Source organism: Setaria viridis, chromosome 6 (genome assembly GCF_005286985.2).
Source record: "Setaria viridis chromosome 6, Setaria_viridis_v4.0, whole genome shotgun sequence".
Lineage (NCBI taxonomy): Eukaryota > Viridiplantae > Streptophyta > Magnoliopsida > Poales > Poaceae > Setaria > Setaria viridis.
Genome location: NC_048268.2, coordinates 30,063,894 through 30,079,367, shown reverse-complemented (window position 1 = coordinate 30,079,367; position 15,474 = coordinate 30,063,894). Strand labels below are relative to the sequence as shown.

At 44.5% G+C, this 15,474-nt stretch overlaps 2 protein-coding genes across 2 annotated transcripts; both read left to right on the top strand.

Annotated features, from left to right (window-relative positions):
* The first annotated feature begins 2,034 nt into the window (after nt 1-2,034).
* Nucleotides 2,035-2,768, top strand: LOC117862216 (histone H2B.1-like). Its single transcript, XM_034745747.2, has one exon. It carries the CDS (start codon nt 2,119-2,121, stop codon nt 2,572-2,574), a length of 456 nt encoding a protein of 151 aa, XP_034601638.1. The 5' UTR covers nt 2,035-2,118; the 3' UTR covers nt 2,575-2,768.
* An 8,909-nt stretch (nt 2,769-11,677) lies between these two features.
* LOC117861431 (cytochrome P450 87A3) lies at nt 11,678-15,048 on the top strand. The gene is made up of 9 exons (XM_034744990.2): nt 11,678-12,000; nt 12,537-12,861; nt 12,972-13,118; nt 13,216-13,467; nt 13,575-13,664; nt 13,792-13,870; nt 13,989-14,095; nt 14,200-14,336; nt 14,664-15,048. The coding sequence occupies exons 1-9, from the start codon at nt 11,726-11,728 to the stop codon at nt 14,752-14,754; spliced, it is 1,503 nt and encodes a 500-aa protein (XP_034600881.2). The 5' UTR covers nt 11,678-11,725; the 3' UTR covers nt 14,755-15,048.
* The last annotated feature ends 426 nt before the right edge of the window (nt 15,049-15,474 follow it).

Sequence of the window (15,474 nt, the reverse complement as noted above, 5' to 3'; positions counted from 1 at the left end):
TCTTATCCTTTCCCCACCACCGGTCTCTCTCTCCCTCCACCGCTTCCTCTCCCCCATCTCCTGCTCTCTCCTCCCTCCACTGGCTGCCGCCGGCGCGCGGGGCCTCCCCGGTCGGCCCCCTAGCCGCCGGTCACGCGGGCGCGCGCGGCCTCCTTGGCTGGCCCCTTGCCACCGGCGCACGGGCTCTCCCCGGCCGGGCCCCAGGGCGCTGGCCGCCACCGGCGAGTGGCCCGCCGGCCACGCGGGCGCACAAGCTCTCCCCGGCTAGCCCCTGGCCGCCGACCGTCGCCGGCGCACGTGCAGGCGAGATGGCGAGCGGGGGAGCTTGTGGATAGGACAAGCCGTTGAATATTTCCTTTGTGTGTGGTAGTGCATGATTTGTTTGTGAATTATTCATTTGTGATTGTGTAGTGTTGTGAATCAAATCGAACTCATGTGTTGTGAATCAAAATGTTGTGCAAATTGATTGGTTGTATGTTAGCGTGTCTCTTGCTTCAATTTGTGAAGTGTTAATTGTTTTGATTGTTCCTGCATGGAGTTGGAGCTCGGTGGTATGGTGGTTAAGGCGGAGCTGCAAGGGGACAACGACGCGAGCAGGCAGGACGATGGTGGTCCACTTTTTTTTTAAATTTTTTTTGAACTTTTTTAGTCCCGGGTGGTAATACCAACTGGGAGTAAAGGTGATCTTTAGTCCCAGGTGAAATACTCGGGATTAAAAAAGGGACCTTTAGTCTCGAAAGATTAGTCCTAGTTGGATTTTCCATCGTTGAGACGACACCGTGACAGCCATCATCATCTGAGTCGCTCAAAACTATTGCATGCTGCTCTGTTGATGGTGGAGGAGCATTTTCATCCGAGGCTGAAGAATCAAGGTCATGGACATGGATCATAGGACAATCATTTCTTTGCAATCTTTTTGTCAGAGTGATGCAGTTTTTATTTTTCACGTGTGTTGCATGGTCTTTATCGGAAGACAGCACCCAAAAATCAGTATCCCCTCTCTAGCGAATTTCCCGCTTGCCGTTGCTATTTTCTCTAACTCCCAACTTAAGACGACAACCCACCTCTTGAGACAAAGGCTCTTCTCTAATCTCATCCTTTACCATACACCAATTTTGATTTGGTGTTTGGTGTTTGGGAACACCGTGCTAAATTTTAGCAATATCACATCGGATGTTTAATTAGGAGTATTAAACATAGTCTAATTACAAAACTAATTGCACAAATAAAGTTTAATTCGCGAAACGAATCTATTAAGCCTAATTAGTCCATGATTTGATAATGTGGTGCTACAATAACCATTTGCTAATGATGGATTAATTAGCCTTAGGCCCCGTTTTCTTCCACTGACTTATTTTTAGCACCCGTCACATCGAATGTTTAGATACTAATTAGGAGTATTAAACGTAGACTATTTACAAAACCCATTACATAAGACGAATCTAAACGGCGAGACGAATCTATTAAGCCTAATTAGTCCATGATTTGACAATGTGTTGCTACAGTAAATATTTGCTAATGATAGATTAATTAGGCTTAATTAGGCTTAATAGATTCGTCTCGCCGTTTAGATTCCACTTATGTAATTGGTTTTGTAAATAGTCTACGTTTACTACTCCTAATTAGTATCTAAACATTCGATGTGACACGTGCTAAAAATAAGACACGGGAAGAAAACGCCCCCTTAATAGATTCATCTCACGAATTAGACTCCATCTGTGTAATTAATTTTGTAATTAACTTATATTTAGTCCTTCTAATTAGCATCGAACATCTAAGATGACCCTGTTAAAGTTTAGCCCACTCGCCAGCTTCTCTGCTCCTGTATCATTGGCCATTCCGTCCCATCCTGCCCTCCTGTAAGCCACCTCAGCGATCCGCGTCAAAGCCGCATCGCGACCGTCCGTGCGAGGAAGCACCAACGGCCCACGCCGCTTCAAGCCATCGATCCGCGGCACCTCCCTCTCCACCAATCAGCGCTCGCCTCTGCCCCCTATAAACCAACCCACCGCCCCCCGTCCCTCTCCCAACAACAGCCAACACAATCCTCGGCTAGCATTTCTCCCCAAATTCCCCCATCCACCGCGAATCCGAGCAGCCTCGCCCTCACCGCAACCCATGGCGCCCAAGGCCGAGAAGAAGCCCGCCGCCAAGAAGCCCGCGGAGGAGGAGCCGGCGGCCGAGAAGGCGGAGAAGACCCCGGCGGGGAAGAAGCCCAAGGCCGAGAAGCGGCTGCCGGCCGGCAAGTCCGCCGGCAAGGACGGCGAGAAGAAGGGCAAGAAGAAGGCGAAGAAGAGCGTGGAGACCTACAAGATCTACATCTTCAAGGTGCTGAAGCAGGTGCACCCCGACATCGGCATCTCCTCCAAGGCCATGTCCATCATGAACTCCTTCATCAACGACATCTTCGAGAAGCTGGCGGCGGAGGCGGCCAAGCTCGCGCGGTACAACAAGAAGCCCACCATCACCTCCCGCGAGATCCAGACCTCGGTCCGCCTCGTCCTCCCCGGGGAGCTCGCCAAGCACGCCGTCTCCGAGGGCACCAAGGCCGTCACCAAGTTCACCTCCTCCTAGGTTATAGCTAGGCCCCGCCTGTGTAGACTCCTGTCTCTTGTTCATGTGCAACCTGCTCAGCGCAGTTACGGGATTTGGTTCCGACGGATGGTGTAGTTATATGTTCTGGATGTATTCTCTCATGTAGGAAGTACCTGTTTTGATTTGAACAGAGATGTTATCTGATGGAATAGCAATGGTGTTTATTTAACTCAGCTATGTGTTTATTTGTGGAATCATTGTTGTGATCCCTTCGGTTATCCCGTGATGTTGATAGGACTACTCCAACTCCTGGTAGTTTATTTGTGACGTTCTTGGTGATTTTGAAGTCTCGGCTGTTCTTTTTGTGATTCTTGTGAACAATTTAGTTCAGCTACATCCTGGTGGAATTCTGGGTTTCAACTTGCAACTTCTCAAGTTGGATTGTTCGAAAAACAAGTATCAAGTTGGCACTGAATATGTCCATTGTCCAATCTGATTCCTGGGTAACGATTCTTATATTCAGATGGTCTTGTTGATAGAAGAAATTGGATTGGATAAAGCGATCAGCATGCATTGAGAATTAACTCTGAACTACCAAGATTAGAATATATTTTGTTTCCTTTCAGAAGAAAGAATATGTATTGTGCTATCGACAAGACAATCTGAAGTTCTGAACTACCAAGGTCCGTAATAATGAACACTGAACGTACATGTAGCATGTCAAATGTACGTTTGGATCTGGAACTCCAGAATGTAAAAGCACTTCTATCAACTTTTCATTTTCTGTCAAGTCTAAAATCTGATTCAGACGAGGACCTGAATAGATGTCAATCAGAAGCATTTCACCGTCTGTCTAAAAACAAGGTTATGCTTTACCCACAGATACATGCACTACCAAGGTCTATCCATGATTTCGTTCTGTTTTATTTTGCATACCATGAAAATGATTCGGCTGCTACATTCATCTCTTTTGAAAGTTTGCCCTTTATAAGATATGACACACATCAGACAGATTGAGATGAATGTAGATTTGAAAATGATCCGGCTGTGGATGATTTGAAAATGAATGTAGACAGTTTGCCCTTTATCTCATATGACGCACAGCATACCATGAAAATGATTCGGCTGCTACACAGTTATTTTTTGTTCTCTTTTGCTTTGGATTGATGAAATTCAGAAAGCTCAGAAAAGGTCATCGCTGCAATTTCTTTTTTCTATTCAGTATTTCCTACCTCCATCTACTTATCAAATTTTTGTTTGTAAGTTTGTGACTAGTGGGATCACATCAACTCCCAATTCAGGTAAATTGAGCCTAATGAATAGATCAAACGTGAATGCGCACCGAAATGAAGAAATGGCATGGGGCATAGAAGGGAACAGTTCACATTTTTCGAATTTTCACAAGTTTTGGAAGGTGCAAATAATTTCTCAGTAGAAAATAAACTTTTTTTTTTTGCGACCAAGTAGAAAATAAACTTGGGCAAGGTGGCTTTGGTCCTGTTTACAAGGTAGAGAAAACAAGAATTTTCGGACAGAGAGAGAAGCTAAGATTTTTGGATGATCTGAAGACTGATTTTGTTGCACTTGAGCAATTTGAAAAAAATAATAAGATCATATCGATGATAAGCTGCATCAAAACCATTTTCTGCAGGGCCAGCTTCCTGATGGGTTGGACATAACAGTTAAAAAGACTTGGTTCACATTCAGGGCAAAGTCTCACAGAGTTCAAAAATGAACTCCAACTCATAGCCAAACTCCAGCACAAAAATCTGGTTAGGCTGTTGGGTTGTTGCTCTCAAGGGGAGGAGAAAATGTTGATCTATGAATATTTGCTAAATAAAAGCCTGGATTGCTTCATATTTGGTACATCTGTTATAATAATTAGGCACTCCATATTGTACACTGCTTCTAAAGTCTGACTATGTTTTATCTACTATGTTAGTTTATGTTCAATTTGATGTGCAGATGAAACAAGACGAACCTTACTAAGTTGGGACAAACGACTGGGGATAATAGAAGGAATTGCACAAGGACTTTGTATCTGCATGAACTCTCTTGGTTATGACTTAGAGATGTTAAAGCAAGCAACATTCTCTTGGACTCGGAAATGAATCCAAAGATTTCAAATTTTGGGCTAGAGCAAAAATATTCAGCTCAAATGATACCGAAGGAAACACGAAAAGGGTGGTTGGGACTTAGTAAGCTCTTTCTCGCAACATTGGTCCATTGTAGAACACAAAATTTGGCACAAAAGTTTGTTCCCTTATGCTGTGTTACTGGTGTGCCTTTCATTGGTTATATGGCTCCAGAGTATGCTTCTGAAGACCTGTTCTCAACAAAATCTGATGTATTAAGCTTTGGTGTGCTAATTCTTGAGATCATCACTGGAAAAAGAAATTCAGGTTTCCATAAGCACGGAAGCTTCCTGAACCTTCTTGGATATGTGAGTCTTTCCTATATTCTACATGTGCAATTAGTTTTGCTTGTGCTGTAACTTGTAACATCTAAAACAACATATTGATGAATTGCTCGTTTAGCCTCGTTTAGGCTCCTTATGGTTGGCTGCCTCAATTGCTCGTCCAGTGAACTGATGAATTCAATCAATTGTGAAATGTGATGATTCGTAATGGTTTGGGGGTGAGATATGCCTGCTTACCAGGATAGCTAGCCCCGATTCGCCCAGCACCCCTTGTGGTTGCACAACCTGCCGCTTGTCAGTTGTCACCGGCTCCGCACCGCTTCTCTGTTCTCTGTGGTGCTAGACGAACCCCCTTCTTCCGGCGAGCCCCTCAAGCGAGTCCCCATCACCATACGAATGGAAATGTTCCAAACTAAAACTAAAACAGAATGTTCCAAGCATTGAGGGGATTTATTCCAATGTTTCCTCACCTTCTTCCTCGTCGCCGGCGACGGCCGCGCCGCCTCTCGTCGTGCTGCTTCCCTCGCGGCGCTACCTCCCCCGCCGTGCCGCCATCGTGTGCCGTCGGACGGTTTTGTCAAGAATGTCCCGGCCCAATCAATAGGCAAGTCACCGGCCCAATCAATAGGCAAGTCACCGGCCCAAAACTGAAGTAGCCTAATTTTACTTTAAGGCCCATCTAGCCACCATTTTCGATTTTCCTCACCACAAAAAACGGAAACTTCTAGTTAGCGCAAGGGTTCCCAACCATTAAATTCAGACAGCCCAAATAAACATGTGGTCCCCCACGTGCTTTCCGTTTTTATCATGAACGGTTCCCTCCAGCCCTCCGACACCACAAGCACTCCTAGTCCCTATCCTCGTTGTTAATCAACGGGAAACAAATTAAAATATGAATTTAAGCATGGGTTCATTTTTTATTTTAACATTCATTTTTGTGCATTTAACCATTCAAAAATCTTGATGCAAAAAAATTATAAAACAAACTTATATTGAAAATTTAAATGAGCAAAAAAGTTATACACACAAATTTAGTCACAAAATTATGCAACACCAAAGTTATATATAAAAAATATGTGCATAATTATGAACTACAAGAGTTATATACAAAAATTATATGCTAAATTATGAACAAAGTTTCAAATCAATTTATGTGAAAAAAATATGAACATACGAACAAAAATTATGCGCATAGATTATGAAAACATTATAACATATAAGAAATTATGTGCATAAATTATGCTCAGAAAATGCATGAAAGAGAAAAAATCGATGAGAAATATTGGAACAAAGATTTGGAGACAAAACTTGGAACAGGAATTCGAAAATAACATATAGAAACACAACTTTGGGGAAAAAAAGGAGAGAGAAAGGGGAAATGGGATCCATCGGGAGTGGCGGCGCTCGTCGCCGCCGCTGCTTCGCCGGGGCAGCTGCGCTGTCGCCTGGGTCGCACGCTGGCCGTCACCCGAGGCCACCGTATCTCCCACAAATCGCTACTCGCGGAGCTCGTGCCGCTCGCTGGGCGGCCGCACGAGATGCTCGCCGGCGGTCACTCTCGGCGAGCTCTTCACCGGGCGCCACGCCGCGCCGCACCGCGAGCTCCCGCTTGGCCGCTTCCCGTTACTCTCCGAGGCGCCGTGCAGCTGCTCACCAGCTTTGCGTTGCTGAGGGGCAGATAGCTATGGAAGGGAGATAGAAAAGAGAGAAGGTAGAAAAGTAACTGGAAGAGAGTGTGAACGAGAAAGATGGAAGGAGGCAACCTTCAGCGTGTTCGCTGTGAACGAGAAAGATGGAAGGAGGCAACCTTACTTTCACGCGTGGAATGGTCCAGCGGACCACGCGGCGTCGCGCGCCAGGAAGCGCGCTGGCGCGCGCGTGTAGCTTCCGTTTTGCGCGAAAAAAAAAAACCTTGCACACAGCTACACCACATCCCGTTTCCTATTTTCTCAACGATGAAGATCATATGTGCATGCAGCCTGTAGCCCGTTAGTCCGGCACGGAGCCCGTTCTTTTGGCCCGAACCTAGCCTGACCTAGCCTGGTAGCTCGTGCCGGGCGTGGGCCGCCACCCCGGCACAACGAGCGGCCCGACTCGGCACGATTTTAGTATGTTGACCCAAAATAGCCCGTTAACCACCTCCCTACCGACCCAACAACAACATAAATGCCAACCTCTAGCCTGCTAATTCTCACCCGTCACCCCTTCCTCTCCCTATCTACTGCGGTGCTGCCCACCATCGCCTCCCTCTATCTCTTGCATGGCTCCATCCTCCCCTCCATGGCTCCATCCTCTCCTTCCCCTCCAACCTCCGCCTCCCCTCCGACCTCTGGCCCTCCACCTCCCCTCCAGCTAGTAGCGGCGGCGACGCTGGAGGGCGGGAGTGGCGGCGGTGGTGTCGGGCTGGGAGTGGCGGCGGTGGGGGAGGCCAGGAGCGGTGGTAAGGGCGCGGGAGGCCGGCAGCGGTGGCGGCAGCGCAGGGGCCCGCCGTGCCTCGCGGTGGCCCGAAGCCGGCCGTGCTCGATAGGCCGGCCTGGCACGGGAAAGGCAGTGCGGGCTCGTGCTTGGGCCATCGGTGTAGCCTGTGGGCCGGCCTGACACAGCACGACATTGGCGTCGTGACGGGCCAAGCCCGACATGAAAATTAACAGGTCTTGCCTGCCCGTGCTGGACCGGGCTGGGCGGTCTGAATGGACAACTATAAAGATCAGCGACAACGACATGGACAGTATGCTACGCAGAGGCAAGATACAAGCTACAAGATTCCAGAAATGAATGAAACTAATAAGCAAGACTATGCCCACAAGAAAAAAAAAGAAGTTTGGAAATTGAGGCAGTCACCGATATACTAGTTTGGCTGTTAGTATGAAAGGTATGGAAATGTAGCAAAATGGAATATAGCTACATCATTTCCAAAAGTAAATCAAAATTCAAAAAGATAGTAAATCTTCAGAGTTTAAGTGTGTGGACTGAATGAAAGAAAAAAGAAAATAAATAACATTCTTTTTTGATTGGTATATATGTGTACAACAATATGCAGCACAAAATGAAAGTCAGCATTTTCTTTGGGCCTATCAACCTAACATCCGAGTGTTTTTTTCCGCCTGCTAGCACTTGAATTTGATTGAATTCAGGAGGTAGAGGCCTAACTATACTATATAAATTGACTAACTATACTATATAAACAAAATTCGGGAGGTAGGGGCACTATACCACAGCCCCAAAGTAGCGACTTCGTTGTGGTTGGTATAGTCGTTGTAACGACGGGTCATTGGTCGGTATAGAGTTATGCCGACCGCAACTATTAGTCGTTATAAGTGGTGTCGGTATAAGTCTATACCGACCAACGAATTTATACCGACCAACAGTCGGTACGCACTCTATGGTTTAATTAGACATGCAAAAACATTTAACGATTGATGGTGGCTTGTAGAAACTTGAAGTATCGATGAATGGTGCGTTGCTCAGCTATACCGATGAATGGTCCATCATTATTTTCAGACTTATACTGTCGGATGTCCGACGTGATATTGAGGTTGTGGTACAGTGAGGCCTAAAAAAACACTTGAATTTCCTTTTCCTCCCTCCATATATGCTACTTAAAAGAACAAAGGGGAAGAAAAAAAAATAGGTGTAGCCAGCAGAAACCAACATTTCTAGATGTCATATAGCAAACCTGTTTTATTTTTGCTAGTGGTTTTTTTTATGAGAGTCTAAACTGTGATCGCTCTTAAAACTAATAATTAAAGAGGAGCTCAGCCATGGTAGGACATTGCTGACATGGCTTTGCGAAAACATCCAGGCCAGGTGGAGCACTGGAGCGGTTGCCTTGCTCTATGCTCGTCCATGGCTTACTAGTTGCCGTGCGAAGGCGGTCTCAAGCGCATATATATGTTTTCTTTTTTTATTTGACCTGTGATTTGTCTCGACATTCGATGTTATATTGCGCCCCGTGATCCCGTGGATATATAGGAATGTGTAATTTTTTATTGCACACGGATTCCTTCTGAGTCTTTCTAAGAAAGGTGATGCTCATCAGTTATGAACATCATTGTGCTTGCACTAAATGGTCAAACAAAGCGTAGCAAAACGATAGGAGTGATTCCAAAGCTGCACAAGCTATTCGATCAGAGTCAAAACTGAAAAGTACTATATAAAACCAACTCGCAAATTAAAAGCAAGTTAATTAAAAAGCCAAACTGACCGTGGACGACGCAACACGCTTTAAAGCTGCTCGAAATCTAAAGCTTCTAGTATAGTACGTCACAGGCTCTAAAGCTTCTAGTATAGTACTCTGCAGTGGCGGTTGCCGGCGTTTTTCTTTCTTTCTTTTTTTTCCTCAAAAATAGTTAAAAAGGAGAGGTGGTGGTGGTGGTGCGGTTGACAGCATTCTAGTAGCTGGTGATGCCGCGGAGGTGTTACTGCCATTTCGCGGTGGTGTTGAGAAGAGCAGCAGCAAAGTGATAGCATTGTGCGACACGTGTTGATGTCCCAATCTAACCGTGTTTTGAGTTGAGTCGAGTGGCATAATGTGTGGTGCAGCACGTATTGATGTCCCAATCCAACCGGCCATCGTTGTTGTTGAGTTGAGTTGAGCGCAGTTTAAGGTGCGATAGCGTTGTGTGGCTGTGTCGATATCCCAATCCATCCTAGCGGTGGTGATGTTTGTTGTTTTGCTCAATCTGAACTCTTCTTCTTTTTAATATATAATCAGCAGCTCTTCTACTTATTCGTTTTAAAAAATTAGCTCTATGTTGTGTGACGCTGATGACTGGATGGTTACTATATTGGGTGTACCGTGTACAAATGGGTGAATCCCCCATGCATCGCCGAGCTTTCATCCTGGGTCCTAATCCTGGTCGCTGGTGGCACTTAGGATTTAGAAATACGTTTTTTTCTAATATTTAAAAAGATAGAGTTTAGTTTTGAATTAGATTTAAATTCAAACTTGACATAAAAATTCTAAATAAAAATCTAAGCCAAACCTGCATCATGTGCGATGAATGTATAAATAATAGTCATGCTCACATGTAGTGTAATCATACTACTACGTGTAATAATTTGTTGACTAATTCCTCCTCTAGGAGGTAGTTGAAGCTGGATTTTTTATTAAAAAAAAATCAAACCTGCATCATGTTCTAGCTCATGCACAAATTTAAGTTACTGAGTTGAATTTGAGGTATAAAAACGGAAAAGTATATAATTCCAACTCTCTGTGAAGCGGACTTGCCCTCGCCATCTGACTACGCCGGCAGGGTGCTCCGTCTTTTGCTCCTCCCAAACAACTCCATGGAGATCCCCAGGAAATAGCTCGTATGATGCGCCGCCGCCGCTGTGTGTCCATGCGTCGCTGACGGTTGCGTAGGACGGATGCGGGAGGAGGAATCGGGATCGGGCTTTGGAAGGTCGTATGCGTCGGCGCCGCCGGCTGCCCGTCCGGCGCCCGTCCGTCAACCCGATAAGCTACATGTATGCCGGGTTATTCAGTATAGTCCGTTGTTTTCTTTTTGCAAATTTTCAACACTTAGTCTATTTGGCACTTCAAATGTGCCCATCCATGTGTAACTGATTTCTTTTGATCTGATTTCTTGCTAACGGACGCCCGCAGTGGAATTATAAACTCTACCATAGGATGCATTACCACTAGTAGAAAACTGAGTATTAGTCCCGGTTGGAAGGGTGCAAATCTCTCGAAAAACTATCCGGGATAAAACAATCGAGACAAAAGGGGGTGTCTTTTATCCCAGGTCCCTCAACTGGGACTAAAGACACCCTTTAGTCCCAGTTGGTAATACAAACTGGGATAAAAGGGTCTGAAGGATTTAGTTCTACCCCAGTTACGCGTGGGGGACCCTTTTATCCCGGTTGGTATTACAAATCGGGATAAAAGGGTTCGAGGACTTTAGTTCTTTTTCAGCCACTCGTGAGGGACCCTTTTATCCCGGTTGGTGTCATGAGCTTTAGTTCCGAGTGGTACCACCAACCGGGATTAAAAGGGTGACCTTTAATCCCGGTTATTCTTACCACCCGAGACAAAAGGGTCCCCCACGGGTAGCTGATTTTTTCACCCGGGACTAAAGGGTCCTCCACGGGTGGCTGATTTTTGAACCGGGATAAAAAGATGACTTTTAGTTCCGGTTGCAAATACCAATCGGGAGTAAAACTCCACGCGCACGGGGACGCATCGAAAGTCAGTTCTCTACTTAGTGTACGGACTTCTTGAAGCGATCTTGCAGTTGCAGGAGCCACCGCACATGATCTCCGTCCGTCGTGTATCTGATTATATTATTAGTCCAGGTGTATCTGATTTCTTTTTATTATTTGATTTGATTTGATTCGATTTTCCTTGCTTACCGATGTACTCTGCGTTAAGACTGTATCACGGAGAGACTGATGCAATAGGGTTGTGTAGGTTATTGTGCACGGGATCCTTCTCCATATTTTCTGGCGCCTGGCGGAGAGGTCAAAAATCATAAGAAAAGCTACCGCCCTTTCCTTATTCGCTATGTCTCCTTCTGACCTTCCCGGAAACGGCGCCGACGCACGCAACAAGCTAGAAAATTGGATCGCGCGCGCGCGCGCAAACTTAAAATTGCAGCGGAATTTACATAACTCGTAGTCTCCACTACTCTCCAACCCTCCAGCGCGCAAGTAATATAATTCAGAGTCAACACTGAAAGGTGCTTGCCTGTAATAAAAAAACCCACAACTCTAAATTGGCAGTGTCATGCATGGCACCTTTCCTTTTTAATAGCTGCTAGAGACTGCAATATGGCACACCAGCCAAAAGCTAGCTTGCAATCACTTTCTCCTACTAGTCCAGAAGAGATGATGGAGAGTTTCCTAGTCTCGTATCCAAGCCTATGTTGTGTTACACTGATCATCGGATGGTTAGTGCATTGGGCATACAAATGGGCAAATCCGCCGTGCAAAGGAACCCTTCCTCCGGGCTCCATGGGGTTCCCAATTGTCGGTGAGACCTTCCAATTGTTCAAACAAAGCCCTTCTATCGGCATCCCAAGCTACTATCAACAACGACTGGAGAGGTAACATGACAACTCAACATTCAATTTCACTCTGGATTTACTATTTGTACTTGTGTTATCAACTAAGCTCATGTGATAAAACTAAGTTTGATTAAATAAATGTATAAGAAGAAAGCTAGCCTTTCTTCGGGAAAAGAAAGAAAGAAAGCTATACTTTTCATGTTGCAAACTATTGGTCATTTTAATTTTGTTCCAAATCAAATTTTTCTAACTTTATTTGACAAGTTTATAGAACAAGAATTAACATCTACAACATTAAATTAGTTTTGTTAAGTCCACCACAAAATATATATTGACAGTGTATTTATCTGGTATTGTAAAAATTAACATATTTTTTATAACTTGATCAAAGTTAGAGAGGTTTTGGCTTAAGACAAAACTAAAGTGACAAATACTTTGGAACAGAGTGAGTAGCACATATATGCATCACTGGCCCGTGGCTCAAAATTGCTTCACTGCTCATATGAACAACTGACTAGGAACTGTAATTTTGGCGCCTGAGTTTATGCATGTCGTTGCTGTCGTTACTATGCTAGATACGGTACCCTGTTCAAGACCAGCCTGGCCGGGCAGCGTGTGGTCGTTTCCCTCGACCCTGAGGTGAACCACTTCATCTTTCAAGAAGAGGGCAAGTTGTTCCGAAGCTGGTACCCGGAGGCGACAAACAACATCTTCGGCAAGAAGAGCGTCACCAAGTTCAATGCCAATGTCCACAAGTTCGTCCGGAGCTTCGCGTCCAAGCTCTTCGGCGTAGAAAACCTCAGGGAAGTGCTCATCCGAGAGCTGGAGGATGCCATCAGGCAGAGCTTTGCGGCGTGGGCAGCCAAACCAAGCATCGAGGTGAAGGATGGGGTAGCTGATGTAAGTACGCCAAATAGAATTATAATCGGCGTGATGCGACTTGACTTAACTACCTTTTTCCGTGACTGATTAACGATTATATTTGTACGATCTACTTACATGCATGGCAGATGATATTTGACCTGGTCGCCAAGAAGATGATCAGCATGGAACCTGGTGAGTCAAGAGAACTGAGAAAGAACTTCGAGGACTTCTTCCGGGGGATGCTAAGTTTCCCAATATACTTTCCTGGGACATTGTATTACAAATGCATGAAGGTATACTCGACTAGAATCAACAATAATTCATGCATTTTTAATTATTAACTTTTGTTTTGTCTGCACGAGCAACTGTAATTCAAATTTTTGCTCACAGGGAAGGAGAAACGTGCATAGGATATTGTCTGATATACTGAAAGAGAGGCTAAGCACACCTGGGAAGAAACACGGCGACATTGTTGACCTACTTGTAGAAGAACTGCGGAGTGAAAAGCCGCTAATAGACGAGAATTTTGCTATAGATGCACTTGCTGCCATCTTATTTGGCAGCTTCGCGACGGCATCAGCAGCCCTCACCATAGGTTTCAAGTTCCTCACTGACAACCCTAAAGTTGTCGAAACGCTTAAGGTTAAGATCTTAGCCGGGAAATTAAACAAATTAAAGCACAAATAATCCTACGGAAGTTGAACATTTGAACTGAATCCTAAAATATAATTTTGTGCGTGTCTTCCCAGGAGGAGCACGAAATAATATTAAAGAAACGAGAAGACAAGAATTCTGGATTCACATGGGAGGAATACAAGTCCTTGACATTCACTACTCAGGTGATGACTCAACTCTGACGTATCTGTTGCTTAATGTTTTTCAGCATTTATTTGTCCTATGCGCCCATGCTGATGCTTTGCAGCCAGAACTTCTTCAACGTGACTGATGAGCTTGTTTCACCTGAAGGTAATGAACGAGATCACTCGAATGGGTAACATCGCACCTGGGATTTTCAGGAAAACCCTGAAAGACGTGCAAGTGAATGGTAGGTATATGCTTTCTGAACAATTCTGGAAAAAAAGGAAATTATAGTTCAATTTATATTTCAATAAATCAGAATTGCACAATGCGGTTGGTGATTCGATGATTCGTGTCTTATGAAGGCTATACAATTCCAGCGGGGTGGCTAGTGATGATTAGCCCCATGACCGTCCATCTAAACCCAAATTTTTTTGAGGATCCACTCAAATTTAATCCATGGAGGTGGTCGGTTAGTAGCAAACACTGCAACAACTGCATTATTCATTTTCAAATTTGAACTTTGAACTATGAACAGAATATCTTTAATATGACACAAGTATTGGACCTTATCAGACTCAGGACGAGGCGAAACAAATAGCACAAAAGAGGAATTTCATGCCGTTCGGAGGAGGCATAAGGCTTTGCCTCGGGGCAGACTTCAGCAAACTTTTTATTTCACTTTTCCTCCATGTTTTGGTGACAAAATACAGGTACATGACTGTCCAATATTTGTGTACGTAACTATGTATAAATATGCAGATGCAAATTTTCTTATTTGACACCGGAAAATCTCAATTATTCCTTCATTATCCTGAATTGTTTTCCTCCCTATATATGACACTTCATCAGTTAAGAAATGTCCAATAAGAAATGCAAGTGTCACATAAGGAACAAAAAAAATTCAGGACCGAGGAAGGAATTGAGATTTTTCCGGGTGTTAGATAAGAAATTTCCTCTATAAAGATATGGGTGTTATGGGTGCAACTTCAGCACACATATATCTGCAGCTCTGATAGGGAATTCTAACTTTTCTGTAGATGGATCGAGATAAAAGGAGGGGAAGTATTACGTGCTGCAGAGATGGTGATTCCTCAAGGCTACCATATCCAACTCGTTCCTACGTCCTAAGGAACATGGTGTACGCGTATCTACGTACTATTTTGTTGGAGATTCCAAGTGCAGTTAGCCAGTTAGTAGTAAGTGTGTGAGAGAGAGACAAGAAAGTGCAAGCTTAGCACTTACTTGCATGTATGTCTAAGTCACAATAAAAGGTATTGTGTGTATGTGGTCTCGGTGGATATACGTAAATCCGAATATGAGTGTATACTAAAGTTGCAATAAGGTGTTGCACTTAAGGTCTCGGTGGTTGCGTATGTCTGTGAATATGAAAGCAACAAAGTTGTATTGTATGGCTCGTACTAACCGTCCAGTGTGTGGTCTTATCGTGAACTCACGATATCACCGTGGTCTTTGCAATATACTCCCTCCCTCCGTATCAAATTATACGTCGTTTTTGACTTTTCTATCTAGAAAAGCTAAAACGACTCACAATTTGAAATAGAGGGAGTACCTTCGTTACCCATGCCTGGTAGTGTCGTACATACATTTATGGGCCCACCAAAAAGTTTGGACAGTTCTAAATATGAGGCTGGACACCGAGACACATCTGACATGGAGACCGTGGTGCAGAACGGCGTAGTCTATATGGAAAGATAGGACTAGTCGAGGATTAGGAAAGTACTCGTTGTAATAAGAGTAGAACTCTTCTAGTCGTATCCGACTAGTATTCTTGTAACCAACCGACCTGTAACCCTGCCCCCGAAAATATAAGGCGAGGCAGGGACCCCC

Coding starts and splice junctions, on each gene's coding strand:
- LOC117861431 (XM_034744990.2), top strand. CDS start 11,726: ATGGCACACCAGCCAAAAGCTAGCTTGCAATCACTTTCTCCTACTAGT. Junction 12,001..12,536: donor TATCAACAACGACTGGAGAG/GTAACATGACAA, acceptor TTACTATGCTAG/ATACGGTACCCTGTTCAAGA. Junction 13,468..13,574: donor AAGTTGTCGAAACGCTTAAG/GTTAAGATCTTA, acceptor GTGTCTTCCCAG/GAGGAGCACGAAATAATATT.
- LOC117862216 (XM_034745747.2), top strand. CDS start 2,119: ATGGCGCCCAAGGCCGAGAAGAAGCCCGCCGCCAAGAAGCCCGCGGAG.